Here is a 20,250-nt window from a genome sequence, read left to right as displayed (position 1 = left end):
TCTCATGAATAAATAAGTAAAATCTTTTAAAAAAATATATTAAGTTCGGGATCCCTGGGTGGCGCAGCGGTTTGGCGCCTGCCTTTGGCCCAGGGCGCGATCCTGGAGACCCGGGATCGAATCCCACGTCGGGCTCCCGGTGCATGGAGCCTGCTTCTCCTCCCTCTGCCTGTGTCTCTGCCTCTCTCTCTCTCTCTGTTACTATCATAAATAAAATAAAATAAAATTCTTAAAATATATATATATATATATATATATATATATTAAGTTGAACCATGTGAAACTGCAGGTAATTTTGACTTCGAAAAATAGCAATTCCATGTGGCTCAACCTAAATACTTAGGAAATTATTACAGAAGCTTCCCAAGAACTCAAAAACAGAACAACACAAACTTTAGTTGAGCAGATTTAATTTCCCTGAGATAATATTCCATCAATTATACAAATACTGTCTATAGACCAGTGGTTTTCAAAGTTTACTGTGCATAAAAAGTATCTGGATATCTTGTGAGAATGGTTCTCAGCAGGTCTATGTGGGGTGTGAATGTCTGCATGTTTAACAAGCTCCAGGGAATGTGGACAATGTTGGTTCTGGAACTCACTTTTAAATATCCACACATCAGACTTTTTAAAGGGAACTACAGGCATACATCAGAGATATTGTGGGCTGGTTCTAGACCACCGCGATAAAGTAAATATTGCAATAACGTGAGTCAAATAAATTTTTTGGTTTTCCAGCATACATAAAAATTATGTTTATACTATACTGGAGTCTATTTACAGTAGCATTATGTCTAAAAAACAATGTACATACCTAATGAAAAAGACTTTATTGCTAAAAAATGCCAACCATCAACTGACCTTTCAGCAGGTGGCAATCTTTTTGCTGGTGGAGGGTCTTTTCTCAGTGTTGATCAGGGTGGTGCGTGTTCAAGGTTGGGGTGGCTGTGGCAATTTTAAAAAATCAGACGGCAATGAAGTTTTCCACGTCAACTGACACTTCCTTTCACTTGAACACTTAGGGGCCACTATAGGGTTGTTAACTGGCCTGCCTTCAATATTGTAGCATCTGAAGAAATGGGAAGACCAAGAAGAGGGCAAGAGACGGGTGACCAGCCAGTCGGAACACATACATTTAACGATTAAATTCACTATCTTATATGGGTACGGTTCACGATGCCCCAAAACAATTATAGTAATGTCAAAGATCACTGATCACATATAACAATACCAAATATAATGAAAAAGTTTGAAATATTGTGACAATTACCAAAATGTGACATAGAGACACAAAGTGAGCAAATGCTGGTGGAAAAAATGGTGCCGATAAACCCCTTGACACAGGGTTGCTATGAACCTTTGGTAAAAAACACAGTATCTGTGATGCATAATAAGATGAAGTGCAATAAAACGAGGTATGCCTGTATAATATTTATTTTTTTAAAAAGCCACATGAGTGTGGAGAATAATCAAAATGTTTCTCTACTCTCTATACTAAAATTAACCCTGGTTTTCAGTATTTCCATGTATCTGATTAACTGTAAAGCCCTAATAAATTTATAGGCTTTATTTAACTTCAAAAATAAAGTGCTATGATTTGAAAAATTTAATAATGACTATATTAAGGAATGTCTAAGAAACTTGTCTACTTCTGAGTGCAGAGAAAAGATATAATCTTCAGAGAGATTCTATTTCATTGAATAAACCCATGATTACTTCTTGTCCTATCTAACCTCTATGATGATTTAATGTGCTCCTTAAGGGTCATGCCATTTTACATTATATTTTGGTTTCTTCAAAAGGACTTGTTGCTTGCATAAAAGTTCACAATTATGGCACTTAATAAAAGGTTAATATTTTCCTTGTAGCTGGACAGGAGAAAGGACAATCTTCAAACATCCGATTAATTCTTTATCATAAATACTTGGGTTTATCCCACACACAACTTCTAAAACTAGAGAAAACATTTTTTTCCTGCTTTACATACAATACACTTACAATTATACATGTGTTAGGTTGAAAACAGGAATGATTTTCTAGTGGACCAATCAAAAAGAATGAAAGGAATGTGAACTCTGATAATTCACAGGAGGAAAAGCGAGGGGGCTTCAAAATAATTATCAATAGGTGACATCATCTAAGTAGCAAGAGCCTTACAAATGCTTCCTTGTGAGTTTGTGCTAGACTTCACTCTGGGCCTCTCAGCTGGACCCTGGGATGCTACTTTTGGAATGACTGTTGAGGCCTAGAAAAAGGCAAATCGAAACATTTCCCTGTAGATCAGTGTCGCTCTTTCATTCTCAGGTGTGATATGAAAATGAGAGAAAGAAAATGACCTTCACCCTAAGACACTGTAGATTAGTCCCTCTGATGAGACTTCACTCTCTTACACTGCATGAGATGTTCATCCTAAAGGCATTCCTGTGCTCTGTCTTTTCCACTGGGCTCTACCACCATTTAATCAATGCAGCCCAACAGAGCATGGGCTTCTGGAAGCAGTTCAGGCCTGATATCCAGGGAGAACTGGCCACACTGACAACCTCAGCTCCTGGAAGAGCATGGGGCCTCCAAAGCTGTGGACACAGGGTAGAGGCCCCATGAACCTGTTTCTCCTATTATGGAGCATGACTGCCAGGAGCTGGGGAGAAGGTGTAATACACTGCAATCACATAATTTTAATAGTTCAAACTGAGTTAGCTATTCATAAACACAAACAAGTCTCTGGCTTTGACTTTAATCAAAACCAGCGTCTCTGAATGATCCTTTTTCTGTCTCCTTGAGAAAGTGCAAGTGTTGCTTATTAAACACAGGTTCCTTGGCCTCCCCTAGGCCCGCAGAATCAGTATCTGGGGGTGAGGCCGGCCATCTGATTTTCCCCCAGCTCACCAGGGGGAACCTTGTTATAACTTGAGAAAGTGACAAGCTCGTTTCAATATAGTGGCTTATTCAATCTCTAGGATTCTGATAGCAGAAAACTGCCCTCTTAGCTTATGCAACTTGACATGAAACCCATGTCTCAGCAGATCATTTTATTAATGGGTTACCCTCTTTTTTACTTAGCAGGGGAGCCTATCATGGGTTATCCCAGCACATCTTCCTGTCCTGAAGCTGCTAGCATTTCCCCCTGGAAAACCTGAACCCCACTGGCCACGTTCAAAGAGGAGACTTCTAAATAATGTTTAATACCTTCTCCTTTGACAAGGCTCTGACTTCTGATGTGCCCGCAGGCTGGACCTTGGTGTCTATGAACCGAGCACATCTGCTGGGAGACCATCCGTCCTGGCCTCTGTCCCTTCCTCACGTCCTCCGAGTTGGCTTCCTCCATCCGGTTCCATTCTACTCACTTTTTAATTTGTCCCTCCCGCCGCCACGGTGGCGGGCTCTGTTCAGAGACATCAGGAAAATGGCCACCAGGGCCAGGGCGGCCCCGAGGCTGGGGGGCCCGCACGGGCTCACCTCCTGCGCGAGCCCCGAGAGGAGCGGGGCGACGATCCGGCCCACGGCCGTCACCGACTGCCCCACGCCGATGACCGTGCCGCCGGCCCTTGCCCCGCCGGCGGCCAGCTGCAGGTCGGTGACGCAGGTCCTGCCCACGGCCGTGGAGACGGCCAGCAGCGAGGTGCAGAGCGCGGCCAGGGCGGCCGAGCGGGCGGCGGCGTGCAGCAGCAGCAGCAGGCAGGTGAGCGCGCTCGAGCGCAGCAGGACGGCGCGCCCGTCGTGCCCGTACAGCCGCAGGAGCGGGCCCAGCGCCAGGCCGCCCAGGGCGCCCAGGGCGCTGCTGTAGCTGATGAGGCAGCCCGCCGCCCGCGGCCGCACCCCGAAGCGCTCCTCCAGGGCCAGCACGAAGTTACTGTAGTAGAGCATCACCGCCACGGCCATCAGCAAGCGCACCGCGAAGATGTCCCACATTTCGGAAAATATCAGGCTCTTCATGTCGCGCAGGGTGGACGCGACCTCCGCCCAGGGCGGCCCGGCAGGCCTGGTGCTGGCGGTGCTCCGGCGCAGGGTGGCTGTCTGCTGCTCGGGAGGGTCCGTCCTCCCCCAGGGTGCAGGGTTGTCACCGGCCGGCCGGCCTTGCTCCGTCCCGGAGAGCTTTGCTTCACGCCAGGGAAACAGCCAAACAAGACCTGGAAGATAGCAGAGGACCGGTCAAGGCAGGCTGCGTGCCCTGAATCCCACGGTGCCCCCGCGGGGGATGAGCAGTTATTTGCATGCGATTACGATTCTGTATTTTTGTATTAGTCCGTTTACTAATCTGTGTTTTCGAATCCAGTGTTTATTCCCACAGCCACTTCTACTCCATTTTTGATAGAACTCTGCTATTCGCCTCAAAAAAAAAAAAATCTACACCTACAAAATGTTCACTTTTTTCTCTGCTCATGAGCCCATGATGGTTTCCTATATCATTTAATATTGAAATTCTCATGCTTTCTAATTCTCTGCGATCCACCATTTGCCTACCCATCCATCCACCAAACCATCCATTCACCACTTGTACTTCATTCCGAACACTTAATATTTATGCTTCCTAAATAGGACTATATTAACCAATAAGACAAGGCCTATAAAAATCTCTGCCCTCAAAGAATTTAACTCGAAAAAGGGATTTGGACAAGTAAAACACAGCAATTGGATTATAGGGTAAGTGCTACGTTAGGGGAAGCACAGGGTGCTGTAAACACCCACCCTTGCCTTGTGGAGAAGAGAGGGGCAGCTGCACACTACTGACCTTCAGGAACCACCTGCTTGGAACTGCCCCTGGTCAGGGCCACCATGTACTTTTGCAAGTCACAACTCATAATCTCCGGGGGTGCCATTCTCATGGACCATGATGCATGACCTTACAGAGCAGCTCAATTCCTATTCAGATAATCCCATCTCCACCCTTGGGACTGACACATTCCTGCCTTGGTCGTTTTATTTATCCCATGCCATCCAAGTAGAATGACCTACTGCCAGTCCATGCCCCCAAATTTCTTCAAACCGAATTCCAGCTTGCCATTCTAGGACATCTCTTCCAAACTCATCCTGCTGGATTTTTAGTCCTTCCACACTTATATTCAACTTAGACCAGGGGCCATTCAGACTGCTTTATGCTGTTTTCAGCAACCATATCTGTGTATGTTGTTTCTCCACAGTACAGGCAGATGATTCGCCAGGGACTAATTTGTGACAGAAAACTAACTACACGAGAATGCAGGCCTCAACTTTCTACCTCTTATCATCTTTATTTTTTTTTTTTCCTTATCATCTTTAAAAGTGCCTCTGGACGCTTTACAGAATCTCAATAAAAATGTAAAAGGACTCGCTGGTGGACTGAGAGGAAGAGTATAATTAAAATAATAAAAATGATAGTGATGACAGCAACTGATGTTTAGTGAGAACTCAGCGTACTTAACGCAGTGGGGTGAACTCACATGTACGATCTCCAACTCCCATCCTAGTAAGCCTGGGAGTGTTGTTGCCCCGTTTTATGGATGAGGAGACTGAGGCAACTTGCCCAAAGCCCACGCTAAAGAGTGGCACAGCAGGATCTGAATCCATGTCTGCCAGACTACAGAGTCTGAGTTTTTAACCAGGAAAACAGAAATCATGGACAAAAAAGATATAAAAGTCCTTTCCCAAGCAAAGTGGATGATCAGAGTGAGGATCTAAGAAGCTAAAGGTGGAAAAGGGGTTGGGGAAAACAGTTGAAGGCATTTAAGGGAAAAAAATGCAATATACTGTGTTCATTGCACTGGAAGGCCAAACCCCGGCGTGAGACATGTCTGCTGGCCTGCCTCTGCTATTGCCTGCGTCAGCTTGGCCTGCTGACCTCCACATTTCTTAAGAATGCACAAGAAATCCCTATTACTATTTTTAGCTATTGTGGTTGAGAACACTTGCAGCTGAACTATCCCTGACTGACCCAGATCCATTCACAGGCTTAGGTTAGGGCATGATACTAAGCAGCATCATTGCAGGAGAATCCAGAACAGAACTCCATCATCATAGTCTTCGTTTATACACTGACTTCTGACTTTGAGAACTATCACATTCATCACATTCCTTCACGGGGGAAGGTACCTGGCCATACCAGCTGGTCATGTGCTTCAAGTATTTTATCTAGATTTACACTAATCCATTAGACCTCACCTCCTGGTTGAGGTCACAGGTTAAACTTCTGGTAGGAAATCATAAAGTATTCCTATTGAGGATTGACACTGAACTCCTGAACTCTGCTTCCTGAGTGTGATATCCTAGCTCAACATGGAATCCATCATTCACCCTGGAGCCTTGAATACAAAGACTGAAAAAGATGAAGTAGAGTAGACTCTCATTAAATTTAAGGAAAACCGAGTAACATGAACCAATCCTCTTGTTTATAAAGTTGCTTATCTAAGGGTCAGCCAGGTACCAGTCTCTGGGCAAATTCATCCTCTTTGCTTTAGGCAACTGGCCCTGCTCATAGTCCAGTATGTATCCTTCTATTCATCAGATATTATTGAACATCAGCTTTATGCCTGGCCAGTTCTGGGCAGGAGTGACAACAGTGAGCAAATCTCTACTCTTATGGCATTTACTTTCTAATGGTAGGTGTGGAGAGATAGGGAGGAGAGAGGCGGAGAGAATATAAGCAAGAAAACAAATTGAGAGTAAAATTTGAGAAGTGCTATGAAGAAAACGCAGTCATTTTAAACAGAATCATCAGGAAAGGTCTTTCCAAGGAAGCAAATATTTGACACTTGAATGGTAAGAAAGACCCAGTAAAGATATGTGGGAAGAATGTTGTAGGTAAATGAAAAAGCAAACTGCAGTACCCATCTGTGGGAATAAGCCTGGCACATGTAAGGCTGACTAGGAAGCCAGTTGGCTGGAACACACAGGAGGCAGAGAGAGGAGCAGGGCCAGCCCACCATATGCCATGTGAGACACAAACGTGCTTTAGCATGCTGGGGAGATATGGGCAGGTGGTCTGCAGCAGGGGAGGAGGTGGTCCAACTTTGAAAAATAAGTCTGCCTATTCTAAGGTGAAGGGGATGAAGAATACAGTTATCAGGATAAACACTGTGTGATGTACAGAATTGCTGGACCACTGTATTGTACACCTGAAACTAACATAGCAACGTGTATTACCTATCCTGGAACAACACCACCAAAAAGTCTGCCAATTTCAGGAACCATGAATTGTAAGGAGATAAAAGTAAAATAGGTAGGTTGGTCAGTAGGAGTGCATAAACCAAATGGTCTTCTTATGATGAAATGTCAACTTACCAGCATTGAGAAGGAAGACACAACAACAGATGAAGGCTGTCAGATAAAATCCACCGTCTAACTCAGTAAGATATCCACCAACCATGGGGCCCAAGATGAAGCCCACACTAGATGCTGCATTGAATTGTCCGATTACTAGCGGCCGTTCTTTCTCTGAAACCAGATCAGAAAGCAGAGCCCTTGAAATGGAGAGTGTATGTTTAAAAATACCTGCAAGGAGAGAAGAAACATGCTTTGTAACATTTTTTGGACCAAAAGAATTGTGCATGTGATCTTGCATTTCATCTCTATCACTGATAGAGTTCTGGTCTCCACTGAACCTCTAAAGTCTGCAGTTTCATCCTGCCATGACTGGACTCCTGGTCTAGCCTCACAGTCCTAGCTGACCACCTTATTCCTGGTAGCCACGCCCTGAGTCCTCTGCTTTCCCTCCTTGTACCAGGACATCCCAGTATCTCCAGTTTTCTGTTACCCAAGTGCAATTAATTCATGGGTGGCTTCTACACAGAGATGTATCATTCTTTTTTCATTTGCTCAGTGAATAAACATTCACTGCACGCTTACTATATGTCCAGCATTAACCTTAACCCTGACCCTGAAGTTAATGCAAGGAACAGAGAGCAAAATGGACACAAACATATGCTTCACAGAGTTTGTGAGTGTGCATGCACATGCGCATGTGTGTGCACGTATGTAAAGGAGATAACTGCTAGAGAGCACCAGGGCAGGGAAAGAAGGATAGGGAGTGAGTAAAAATACAAAAATATGATGACATGGTCATCTATACACTATCAACTGCCTTTCTACTAGCAAGAGGTTTGTGAATTGGTTAACTAAACAAACTGAAAGGTGGGATAAGAGATTTAAGTGTATGGAACAGCTTATAGTCCTCATACTTCTGCTGATGTACTTGACTCGTCTGCACCCATACACCCATATGTTGAATACAGACTGATGGGTTCTGGTAGCATAGGTTGCCCACAGTGTTGATCAAAGCATGGCAGGAACTCAATCAGCACTGCTGGTAGGTCAGCCTAAAGTGTTCTACCGGTTATGCAACATGGTGGCTTCCGGTGATCTCTGTGAAGTTAATATCACTCTGTATGTCACTCTGCCTGCATGCTGATCCTGGGTTCTATACCCAACTGTGTCTAAATATTAGAGCAGGCATTTGCCTGTAACCAGCCTCTTTGGGAAGCAAACTTATAAAGCTCTTTTGGAATTAGGCAGAAAGACTCTCTCTAGAACTACTTCCTTAAATGTGAGATGATTCCTAAGAGGCCTGAGAGGAATCCTGTGATTATTTCTGAAATGATACCAATGTTGGGCTCACCTTACACACCCAAGGAAGGAGGAAGGTGAAGGTATCCTGTGAGCAACCCAGACTAGCTTCCTGTTACCTTTTAGAGGTTAGACTGGGGGACAGAGAAAGGAGGGGAAAACTATGTGTCTAATCCCTGTACTTCAACCTCCCTCAGGCTCATCTTCAGGATACAAGGACCTGAACCTACATGTGACATTGTACAGCACAACTCTGGCAAAGCTCCCCATGGCTCCCTAATATTCTTGGGCTAACTAAACATTGTAGAGGTTCCTGTAGCAAGAAAGAATTTTTATATATAGCTCTCCTGTTGGCCAAGAGTATGATGTATATGATAGAACCAGCACTACTCTAAGCAGGCTCATGTCATATTAAATAAAGATATTTTAATCTTCTCTATAAAATTCTACCTATTGTATACAGGATCTATTAACCTCATATATTTCTTTAGAATTATGAACAGCCTTACTGCTGAATGGTGGACCATATTATATTTATACATTGCAACCCAAACAAAGCATGTATAATAACTTCAACTTCAGATGCACACAGAGCAGCCTTTGGTTGGATTTTGTGTGGTAGGGGGGCAAGTTAGGATACTGCTCATATTTATTTTAAAGCATATTTTTTGAGTCAAAAGAAAGGCACAGCACAAATTTTGGAGGGGTGAACTCAAGACTTTGAGAGTAAGTATGTATGTCATAGAAATGGTGTGAAAATCCCAAATAAGCTGATCATCAACTCTATGTTGATGAAAAGGACTTATTTTATGCTTTGTTCCTCTGGGACATTAGGTAAAAATGAGCAGCTTAATATGGGCAGAGGTACAGTGTTGCAAACTTGTCTACCAAGGCAGCAGTCTGTCACCACTCTATTGAGTAAGGGGAGAAGGAAACACTGAAACTCCAGGGCTCTAACAGCTAAGAAAGGCAAAGAGAGAATAAAGAGCTTCCACAGGAACTGCCTATATGCCACAGTATGACAGCACTCACAAGCACTGTATCAAAGAATGGACAAAATAAAAGCTATTTTGAAAATGCCAGAAACATTCAAGATCAGTTTGGAAAGAGAAACTGACCCATAAGTCACTACATCGTCATCCTAGTATCTCCCTCAAGCAACAGCTAGAGTTACAGAAGGCTGCAGGAGAGCTACAGTGGGAAATTTCAACGTGAAGTCAGGAAGCCCAGTTTTAAAACTGTACACTTGACAAGGGAGAGAATAGTAAACATAGTGCTGGCCAAAGACATTTTTTTTTTTTTTTTTTTTTGGCCAAAGACATTTAACAAATTCTTACTGATTGAATGTAGAGAGATCAATGGGAAGGAGACAGGTCTACACAGCAGCATAATGATTCACACTGACAGTGAGGGCTCCAGGCCCTGGGCCCTGTCATGTAGCTCTGTAGCTCCACACAAGTGAGCAGAGCCTGACTGATACTAAGTGCTCCATCTACAGCAGCAGCTGGTGTTCCAGTTATAATTGCTCTTGCCATTATTCTCTCTTTATATAACCTCTTATCAAGAAGGCACCAACAGAGGTGCCTGGGTGGCTCAGTTGGTTAAGCATCTGACTCCTGGCTTCAGCTCAGGTCATGGCCTCAGGGTCCTGGGATCAAGCCCCAAGTCAGGCTCTGTGCTCAGCATGGAGTCTGCTGGAAATTATCTCCCTCTCCCTCTGCTCCTCCCCAAGCTCACACCTGTTATCCCTCTCTAAAATAAATAAAATCTCAAAAAAAGAAAAAAAGAAGGCACTGACAAGTAAGACTGTCTCTCTTTATACATTTACATATAATTGATTTATTTTGAATGAAAAGGGCAAGAACTTACCCACAGGGATTCTAGCAAGGGCAAACAGGAACACATTGGTGGATGCTCCAAGAATCAGATAACCCAGGGCACTGAACAGAATGCACACCAGCAAGGAAGATCGTCTTCCAACCACATCACTCCAGCAGCCCTGAGGAAAGCAAGGAACACAGAAAGTCCTCGATTCACCACCTTTAACAACCACCACCATCTCCACCAGAGTAATCCCCCCCAGATGTTACCAAGATGTATTGCCAGATGGGAGACGACTTACCACCAATGTGCTGGAAAAGAGCTGCAAAATGCCATAGGAGGAGCCTACAAAAAACATCAGTAACATCAAGAAAATCAGCAGGACCCACCACAAAAATGGATTAACTTGGTAACAATTGTACAGAAATTAACAGGAAAACATTAGGGGGAAATAGAGACCATTTTTAAAAATGATATCCCCCCCTCAACTTTTTTTCAGTTGGAAGAGTAAAGCAATACAATTTTTATTAGAAGACCTTCAAAATAAAATTGAAGGAAGCAGAAGAGAGACTTAAGGCAAGGGCTGCCCACTCTGTCCGAGAGGATCTCTCCCACTTTATGAGGGTGTGGTCCCTCAATTGAGAAGACACAACAGAGAGGACTCAGGGGAGTAGAAATTCAAATATTCTAACAGTTCTACTAAGTCTTAAAATTTTTGTATTATCTTTTATGCCTCTAACATTCCAGTTTTATGAAATGCTTTAGTTTCATAAAGACCTGACAAAGTTTTACAGAGTATTTTTGCCTCCACTACATCAAATCACATGTCCCTTCTGCTCTTCATAAAAACCTTCATGCTGCTGTGTGGGCCAGTGTAACTCTACTTTCCATGGGACACACAAATCATGGCATGGAGGACTTACCAAATACGGTGTATACAACTATCCCCAAACATTTGCTTATCCAGCTTGTGAATAATCAGTTGTTAGTCTTAACAATTTCTTGTTAATTAGCACAATCCTAAGCTCTGCTGTGTCCTGTCTCTTTGGTAAATAGTGACTTTCAGATGGAATTTTTATGCTGCACAGGTAGAGAAACCCTATCATCCATCCAAGACACCCTGGTGGTGGTGCAGGAAGCTTGCAACCAATTTGTCAAGGCTCACTCGAAGTCCCTTTGCAACAGGACTTGATTTCTGTGGCTTACGTTTCTGGTTCCTGCAGGCTGAAGTCTGCACCTAGCCTTTAACATACACAGCCAACTCCTTGGAGAGGCTCAGTAAGTAACTGTAATATGATTGGTGGTGGGGGAAAGGGAATGATGCTAACCCTCAAAACGTCTCTGAACAAAGGTAGTCTAGGAAAGGTGAATTACATTCGCTCCAGGGTAACATTTTGAAATATTCTAAAAATTTCTTTTATTCCACTTTCAGTTTACCTTTGGGTAATATTCAGCTATAAGACTCATTTGTTTTTAGGTGCTTAGTCCAGAAGATTGAAAATTCGGTGCTCTAAAAATGTGCAAAATTAGCCACTTACCTACTATTCCAGCAACTGTTGGACTTGCTCCAAGAGACTTGACATGAAGGCTCAATAAAGGGACGACCATGCTGACACCAAACAAATCCTAAACAACAAAACATTGATTAATACAAATTAGAAACTGATGCTTAGGTGTTCCTAAAGTAGTAATGCTAATAAGACTGATTAAAAAAATAAAACCAGTATCTAAATTTTGAGCAAATAAGAAATCATAATTGCATCCTATAGTATGCTATACCCATTAGGTTAAAGTTATCAGAGAAACAAAATACAATTGTTTTATAATGGTTGCTACCTATAAAGGCCTGATCACCCTGACCTAGAATCATTTCAATCTTAGCTTCCTTTAACTGATCCTTAATATTCAAGGAGGACGTGCTATAGAAGTGAATCAAATAGAAAAACCAAAAGGTGTTTCTGTGTAATGAAGGGGGAAAGGAGGCAGGGATAATGCATATTTCTTGGCAAAGCAGCACTTGTTTCATAATATGAATGTCGTCCTGGAATCAGGGAACGTGACTAAAAGGTGGTTTATAGCCTAATCAAGTACTATCTGAAAAGAAAGTCTCAGCAAAGCAGGAAGGAGAGAGAAGGATGGGGCAGTGGGGAAAGCCAACGTTCTGCAACTAAGTCAATGAAAGTGCATGGGATTTGGGGTCAGAAAGACAGTTCTAAGTTCCAGCTCTATTACTTACTAAACATGTGTGCTTGCAAAGCTATTTAATGTCACCAAGCATCAGCGCTGTCATCTGTAAAGAATGGGGATAGTAACACCCGTCTGGTAGAAATATGATGTACATTAAGAGATGTAATGGCTGTGAAAGGTCTAACACACAACAGAAGTTCAAACATATTTTCTTTTTTCTTCAGTCCTGGGGATAAGTACTGATCCTTTTTGCTAGGTATTCTGAGTTGACAGAAAGAATGAATTTTTCCTTTAAGTTTTGTTCTTATTCCTACTTCACTTGGTTACTTGCATTAAATGCTTTAGAAGAAGGAAAACACAGTGCACACACAATTTTCTTTATATTCAACTGGAATTCCTTTTTTTTTTTTTTTTTTAATAATCCTGGTTAAACAGAAAGAAAGAAATGCACAAAAAATATTTTTTCTTTGGGACCACAATTAATCTGCTTGCCCCTTTTCTTGGTGCTGTACATTCACCTAATTTTAGAAACACGAACCTCTATGCACTTTTCAGTGGCCCCTTTCCATGGTTACATCTTTGATGGCCATGTATTTACTATCCAGTGTCCTTAAATAGCTCATAAATTTATATTATTAGAACTACAGCTTATTATATTGATTTTAAGGATTTTAGAACTACAGTTTATTATATTGATTTTAAGGACTTTAAATTTCTTTTGGGTCTAAGCCAATGTCTTTTGGGCTTTGCTGTCCGCTTTGTTTCATCAACTTGCTGATGTATGATACTTAAAAGACCCAAAATACATCAGTTACCTACTGAATTTTCTGGATCTTTCAGAAAAGGAATCATAATTGTCCAAAAAGATTTTTTTTCCAAAAAATTCCCAGTACCACTTGTCATGTAACATTCAAAAGGTTATTCTCCATAAAAGATAAGAGAGAAATAATTAAGGAGGCTGATATTTATGGAAGGTAATAAGAAAACAGACTCATAAGTAATAACTGCAGATCAGTATTATTTTAACACTTTATAGCCTGAAAAAAAAATTATCTATTTCCAAGGGTGCGGGTGCTACTTCTTTCAGGAAGTTGTGTTCTAAAATTCTCTTCCCCTTTACTATAAAAGGCAACTCCTCTCTTCCTGTGAATCCACAGCCTCTTCAAAACCACTGGCTTTGAAAGCACTTTGAATGTGGCAACTGGTCATGTGCTTGTAGCTGTTTAAAAAAGGAAATCAGGTGAGAGAGGACCCCTTAAACCTTTCATGGAACACTGACATCTCTCAACGAAAATTGGTGAATACACTAAAAAGTTTTAGGATCTTTTTCAGGATAGGAACCCAATTATTTCTTGATTAGAAACTGCCTCCATAAAAATGAGTAAGAGTCCTGACTACAGCTGATGAAATAAAATACAAATCTTACCATGTGTCTGGAGGAAAGAAGGGATTGAAATAATAGATTTTAGCACCATCTTACAATGTTAACCAAAAAGGGCCTAGAGGGCCATCTTCATCTTCCTTCTTAAACAAATTAAAACCTAGAAGCCCAGATGAGAATTAAAAACAGAATACTTTGGTAAATGACTTCTTTAATCTTGTTCCCTTCCTCTCTTATTAATCCAAAACCATTTTCCCAAAAGTCTTAGGGGTCTTCACATCTCTAAATGTATTTAAAGTAATAACTAAGTTACGCATAATATTCCTTAGATGTTACCTAACAAAGAGCCATTAGATCCTTCAAGAATATCCAAAGCTGCACACACATATTTTAATAAAGCTTACAACATTTTCCATTAAAAAAAAACAACCCTACTCTCTTAAACTTTTGGGAAATCTTACATTTTTCCCTGAACATATTAGAGACCTAATAACTGTCTTGCACAAATTATTAAAATCTTACATCGGGCTTGCTAAATTAGACTTGCTGTGTGCACAGCACCTAGACAACGTATGAGAAGCTCTGTATAGTCAAATCTATATCAGAAGGCCAACTTACAGTGAATGATCTGTGAATTTATTGAAAACATTCAAACTATTTTGAATTTTAGGTCATGTTAGTTTCTCTGAACTCCAATTTGGACTTTCCAGGTGAGGGCCCACCTTCTTTTCATCTGGCAGAACCAGACAAGTAGCACTGTCTGAGAGAGGGGAGCAGTAGCATATAGCCAGTCCCAGACCCTCCCAGAGGGTGGATGGCAGTCAGCTCCCTTCTGGGATTTCAAGAACCACTCACAATCAATAGTTTTGAATTGTGGGTGACTGGAATGAAAGGTGGAAGAGGTGTATCTACACCCTGAGACTGAACTAAGATTAAGGAATGCCAGGCTCTGAACTGGAAGCACTGGGCCTGGGGGTAGGGTAGGCAAGGTTAACTGCAGGCAGAGATTCTGTGTGAGGTGCTGCCTTCCTGAGTGCCTCATGGTGCTGTGTTTACAGGGATTTGGAAAATGCTTTCATCATTGTCTTAACAATTATAGCTCAACATCAAACCTTCGCAGACTGATGAACACCTTGCATTGGGAGACTGCCTCTCTGCTTCTCTCCTAGCTGAGCATGGATCAGTATGCAAACTCCAGTGAGGCTAACATACTGGGGAGTAGTGGTCTTCACCTGCATCTGGGCAGAAAATATCAACTCCTCTTTGCCAGGACCTAGTGCCTTTGGGAACTATTCAAAGCCTCAGGGGGCAGTCTTTGCCCAGTGACACTTAACCTGACCAGTCCCTTTTGTCCTCAAGATATAGTCTTAGTCTCCACAAAGAAGAAATCCTACTGGGTCCTTGTCCCAGTTCTCTCCTAACCTGGACCAGCTTGCAACCAGGGCAACTGAACCGGGTCTAGACTTTGAAGGAGAGGAGTAAGGAGTTGGATCTAGGGTTCCTGCATAGGCTCATGAACTACCAACACAAGCTTCCTAGTAATATTTTAAGTTCTTTCTGGCAGGGACTGTGTATTTCAGTGAATGGAGCTCCACAGACTCCATTACATTAAGGTTTTCAGAAATTCTATGAATAATAAATGGAGGGAGGTAGGGATGACTTCCCCTATCTCACACTCATCTTTTTAAGCTTTCCATTCTAGGTGGGAAATTCATAATAACTGTTCTTACTGAACTAAACCCCCCCCCCCCGACAAATCATGAAAAAAAAAAAAAGTCTGCCTTTTCCAAAACAGTTTGTTGAAAGGCAGATGTGTCTAAGTCACTGTGGTTTGCATTTTTAAACATTCTAGCCTACCAGGAACCCTAATGAAATGTGCCTAAGTCTGCCCGAGCGGGGTCATCAACACTGACTGGCCTGTGTATTCCGACCACACCTACAGACAGCCCAAGAGCCAGGGCTCCCCAAACCTGCCCAGGAGCCCTGCCGTCCACCTGCGTGCTCTGTACGGTTCCCAGGATCGAACGCCTGGGGTCACCCTCGAGCCGGGCTCAGTCACAGGACAGGCTGGTGCAGGGGGCTCTTAAAGGGCAGCGCGGGCAGAGGAGCTGCGGGCCGGGCCCGCGAGGGGCAATACAGCAATGTGGCCTGGTGCACGGTGAAAGGGATTTGGGGGCAAAAAGCGGCTTAAAGGTTAAGAAGGCATCACCAGGTGGATCGCAGGTTCTCAGCCCTGGCTGAGGTTTACATCCACCCGGGCTTCAGGAAAAACAAAACAAAACAAAACAAAACAAAAAAAACCCCAACACGTCTCATCGGGTTCCGGGCTCCAGATGGAAGACGCCGTCGCCCTGCAGCCCCAGCCCCAGCACTCACCAAGAAGCCCACCAGGTAAAGACACAGCAGGAAGCGGCGGGCTCCGACGGCACCGGGGCCGCCTGCCCGCGCCTCAGCCCCGGCCCCCGACTCCTGCCTCGGCATCTGGGCCGCCGGGGCCAGGCCGCCGCGAACCCCCGACTCCCAGCCGCGGGGCTGGGGGCGCGGCTCCCCGCGGCCGCTGCCGGGACCTCCCCCCTCGCGCGCCGGCCCCGCCCCGAGCGGAAGTGAGCGCGCCGGCCCCGCCCCGAGCGGAAGTGAGCTGTGTGCGCCTGCGCGGAGGGGCGCGCGGGGGCGGGGCGGCGGCCCGACGGCCCGGGGCGGCGGGCGCGGACCGGTGTGGGAAGGTGATCCTCCCCTTTTCCTCGGAGCGGAGACGGCCTCTGGTATTGGAGGGCGGGAGGGAACTGCTGAGCTTCCCCATCGAATGTGGGGCCCGCGGCGACCACAGACGTAGACCGTCGTTGACCCTGAGTGACCTGGAGTGGGTGCCCGCGACCCCTTCAGACTTGGGTCTGCCTGTTGCAGAAACCTCAGAGCGCTGTGAGCATCCTGCAAATGCATCCTGAGCCCGAGAGGTTCCGGTTCCCGGGACTCACAGTAGCAGGCACTCACGAAATCAACGTGATAAGTCCTTTAGTTCATAAGCGTGTAATGTACAAGAGGAGAGGAGGAAGAACACGGTGAATAAGATACTACGGTGACAAACGGTAGAGGGCACGGTCTCCGGGTGGGGACTAAGGAGTTAGCTGGCGTCCGTAGGCAGCATGGAAGAGGGGACAAGTGGGCCGAGGAGATCGAGGACGCGTCTGTGGCTGAAGCTTTATGAACTAACTGATGAGAGAGAGGCAGGAGGCGGGGTCATTCAGGACCTTAAAGACCCTGGTAGAGCTTTAAGGCCTTACTCTCAGTGCAATGAAAGGAAGGAAGCAGAGCGTGAGACCAAAATGGTGTGTATCCATCACTTAACACAATGACTGACACATGGTAAGCACTTAAATACTAACTATGGTTACTAGCCCTCTTTTATTCAGGAACTTATTTCAGCACTTACTCTTTTCAAGCTCTGGTATCAAGAGTCTGAGATTTTCATGAAAATCTCAATTTACCATCGTGCAGGCTGCTAAATGACTACATCTATGGATTCGATGTTGCAGAATTTGTCCTGTGAAAGTTAGGGCACTCTTTAGGGAAGAATGGAATACTGGAATTTAGGAGGGAGATATGTAGTTGGAGCCAGATGAAACACAATCTTGAGACCCTCACCCAACGCCCCACCCTAGGCCACTCTGAGTCTCCTTTGCCACTAGAAATAGTTTGTCCTCTTGTATATGAGGAAACTAGCCTTCCTGTGCTTAACGTTTTTGTGATTAACGCATTCGGGGTAGGTGCCTTGAAGAGGAATGCCCGTTTTTCAAGACCCATCGAAACCACTCACTGTGTTCACTAAATAAATAGCTAGGGTAAAATCTATGTTCCTGGGGGCAGATGGACACTATGACCTCGAAGGAAATTGTTTATACACACCAAAAGAATTGAAAGACTCTCATAATATATAATCAGCATACCTTGGAAATGTGTGGGGTAGAGATTTTAAGTGTGTCAGATTAAGGAGGAAAAAATACAACACTAGTTTGGGCAGAATTCACTGATAAGGTGCACTTAACTAGAGATTCCAGATGTAATGTGTTAGCTTGGAGAGCTGGAGGTGGCTCTGGTAATCTCCTGGGTTGGTTGACTGCAACATGGACCCAGAGCTGACCTGCATTTAATTATCTTGGGGTGCCAGGGGTTTTCTGACTTAATATGAAGAAGAGAATCCAAAGCTTGGGGAGGTAAGAATGTTAGAGTGGATTTATGATGTATGATCTGCATGCCTATGCCCCAAATATATTCCATAAAAAAAGGCCCAGAAGATACTACCTATTAAGGCATTAAGGACTATGTTAGAGAAACATTTACATTCTTGAAAAGATTTGTTATTGCTCTCTTTTGTAGGCTGGGTGTAGCTATGGGTGATAATGCTGTTGAGGTGAGCTCCCTGGTTTATTGTTTTTTTAAAGATTTTATTTATTTATTCATGAGAATACACAGAGAAGAAAGAGAGAGAGAGAGAGAGAGAGAGAGAGAGAGAGAGAGGCAGAGGGAGAAGTAGGCTCCATGCAGGGAGCCCAATGTGGGACCCATCCCAGGTCCCCAGGATCACGCCCTGGGCTGTAGGTGGCACAAAACCACTGAGCCACCGGGGCTGCCCAGCTCCCTGGTTTAAATGGAGGTAATATGATTCCAGATTATTAGAGGCCAGATGGCAGCACTTTGATATCAAAGGCAAGGAGGGTGCATTTACTGTAAAAGGTAGCATGTATCAGTAATCAGAATGCCTTGGCTTTCAAGGATCTTTGGCTAATTGACAATAATATCCCTGGGAATGAAATAGTCTACCAGAGAATTGCTTGATATATATAACAGAAAAACCTCTGGATTGTGTACCCCAATTCCTGACTTGACTTACACTAGGATCTGGGATCACAGCCTCTCACCCAGTACTAGACATAAATCAATTCACAAACAGAGCCTTTTGACTTAGGGGGAGTCTAGATAATCTTAGAAGGAATCTTGAAGTATTCATGTGAGTGTATACCATAAGTCTTCCTCCAGACTTCTCCCCTATGGAGCCTACAACTGTTACAAGAGTGGGCATTATGAAAAAGGAAATACCCAGATCTTTGGAGAATTACTGGAAATTGGCTCCAGAGACACACTAATCCTTAGGGGCTCACAATGTCACTGTGCCCCACCAGTAAGAATGGAGCTGTACTGGTAATTGTCAAGACCATGTCCTAGATTCAGTTATTTGCTAGGAGAACTCAAGACTCAACATATAGTCACAGCTAAGAATATTACAGGAATATGACACAAAGCAAAATCAGCAAAGTGACTTACATGGGATGAAGTCTAAAGGAACATTGGTACAAGCCTGCAAGCGTCTTATCCCAGTGGAGTCACACAAGACATAATTAATTCTTCCCGCTATGAGCAGTGATACATGTGAAATGTTGTCTACCGCAGGAAATTGTCAGAGACTCAGTGCCCATCTATCACCTCACTACTCTAAGCTACTGTGCAGAAGAGTTAACATGGCAGGTCTGACTATTATCCTTTGAAAAGTCTGACTATTGTCCTTTGGGACAGTTACATGCAAAAGAATGAAACAGGACCACTTTCTTACACTATACACAAAAATAAACTCAAAAAAGATTAAGGATCTAAATGTTAGACATGAAAGCATAAAATACCTATAAGAAAACATAGGCAATAATTTCTTTGACATTGATTCTAGCAAGATTTTTCTGGCTACGTCTCCTTAGGGGAAACAAAAGCCTCCCCCATTCACCTAGACATAAGGTTGTATGTGCCATCATGAAATGGAAATCAATATTGGGCTGTTCCAGAAATTAGAAACTGTGTGAGCAGGTGGATTGACTTTGAGTCCTTCAATACTGACACCTGTTCCACTGTCTCCATCCATGGCCTCTTGGGAGTTCCTCACAACCAACTGACTGAGGAAGAAAAGTCTTGAGGTTGGTTTACAAATGATAGGCATGACATTCTGGTACCATCACAAAGTAGACCCCTGTAGCACTGTAGTACTACACAGGAGTGACTATAGTGGTGAAAGAAAATCTTAACATTGCTTGGAACTTCAAGTGGCAATTTGGTTGGTCACTGGAGTGAAAGATGGCCAAAAAAATAAAATACACTATTTATGGGCAATTTCTAATAGGCTAGATGGAATAGATTTGGGAGATAAATTATAAAGAATTCTAGAGAAGAGATGTATGGATGGATGTCTAAAGAGGCACAAGATGTAGAAGATACTTTTCTCCAGTGTGAATGCCCATCATTGGATGTCTACTGCAGAGAGCTTTTAAAAACCAGGTAGACAAAAT

At 43.6% G+C, this 20,250-nt stretch overlaps 1 protein-coding gene across 3 annotated transcripts; it reads right to left on the bottom strand.

Moving 5' to 3' along the window:
• Positions 1–393: 393 nt before the first annotated feature.
• Positions 394–16,495, bottom strand: MFSD9 (major facilitator superfamily domain containing 9). Of its 3 annotated transcripts, XR_011997961.1 has the most exons (7): positions 16,301–16,495; positions 11,895–11,982; positions 10,658–10,701; positions 10,405–10,534; positions 7,255–7,464; positions 3,187–4,127; positions 925–1,069 (listed from the first exon to the last, which is right to left on the bottom strand). XR_011997961.1 is itself a non-coding variant. In XM_072742416.1 (6 exons), exons 1-6 carry the CDS (start codon positions 16,403–16,405, stop codon positions 3,337–3,339), a joined length of 1,368 nt encoding a protein of 455 aa, XP_072598517.1. In that variant the 5' UTR covers positions 16,406–16,495; the 3' UTR covers positions 394–3,336. The 3 variants fall into 3 exon arrangements, 2 of the variants coding, with proteins under 2 accessions (XP_072598517.1, XP_072598518.1); XM_072742416.1 differs by having other exon boundaries at positions 394–4,127; XM_072742417.1 differs by having other exon boundaries at positions 394–4,127; positions 7,255–7,407.
• Between the last annotated feature and the right edge of the window lie 3,755 nt (positions 16,496–20,250).

This window comes from Vulpes vulpes, chromosome 16 (genome assembly GCF_048418805.1).
Source record: "Vulpes vulpes isolate BD-2025 chromosome 16, VulVul3, whole genome shotgun sequence".
NCBI classification, from domain to species: domain Eukaryota; kingdom Metazoa; phylum Chordata; class Mammalia; order Carnivora; family Canidae; genus Vulpes; species Vulpes vulpes.
The sequence above is the reverse complement of the archived record's forward strand: the minus strand, read 5'-3'. Positions and strand labels throughout refer to the sequence as shown.

Bases quoted from the DNA above. Each gene is read 5' to 3' on its own strand.
- MFSD9 (XM_072742416.1), bottom strand. From the start codon at position 16,405: ATGCCGAGGCAGGAGTCGGGGGCCGGGGCTGAGGCGCGGGCAGGCGGC. The intron at 11,983-16,300 runs GTGAGTGCTGGG...TTTGTTGTTTAG, and splicing joins TTTACCTGGTGGGCTTCTTG to GATTTGTTTGGTGTCAGCAT. The intron at 7,465-10,404 runs GTAAGTTCTTGC...CTCTCCTTGCAG, and splicing joins CCTTGCTAGAATCCCTGTGG to GTATTTTTAAACATACACTC.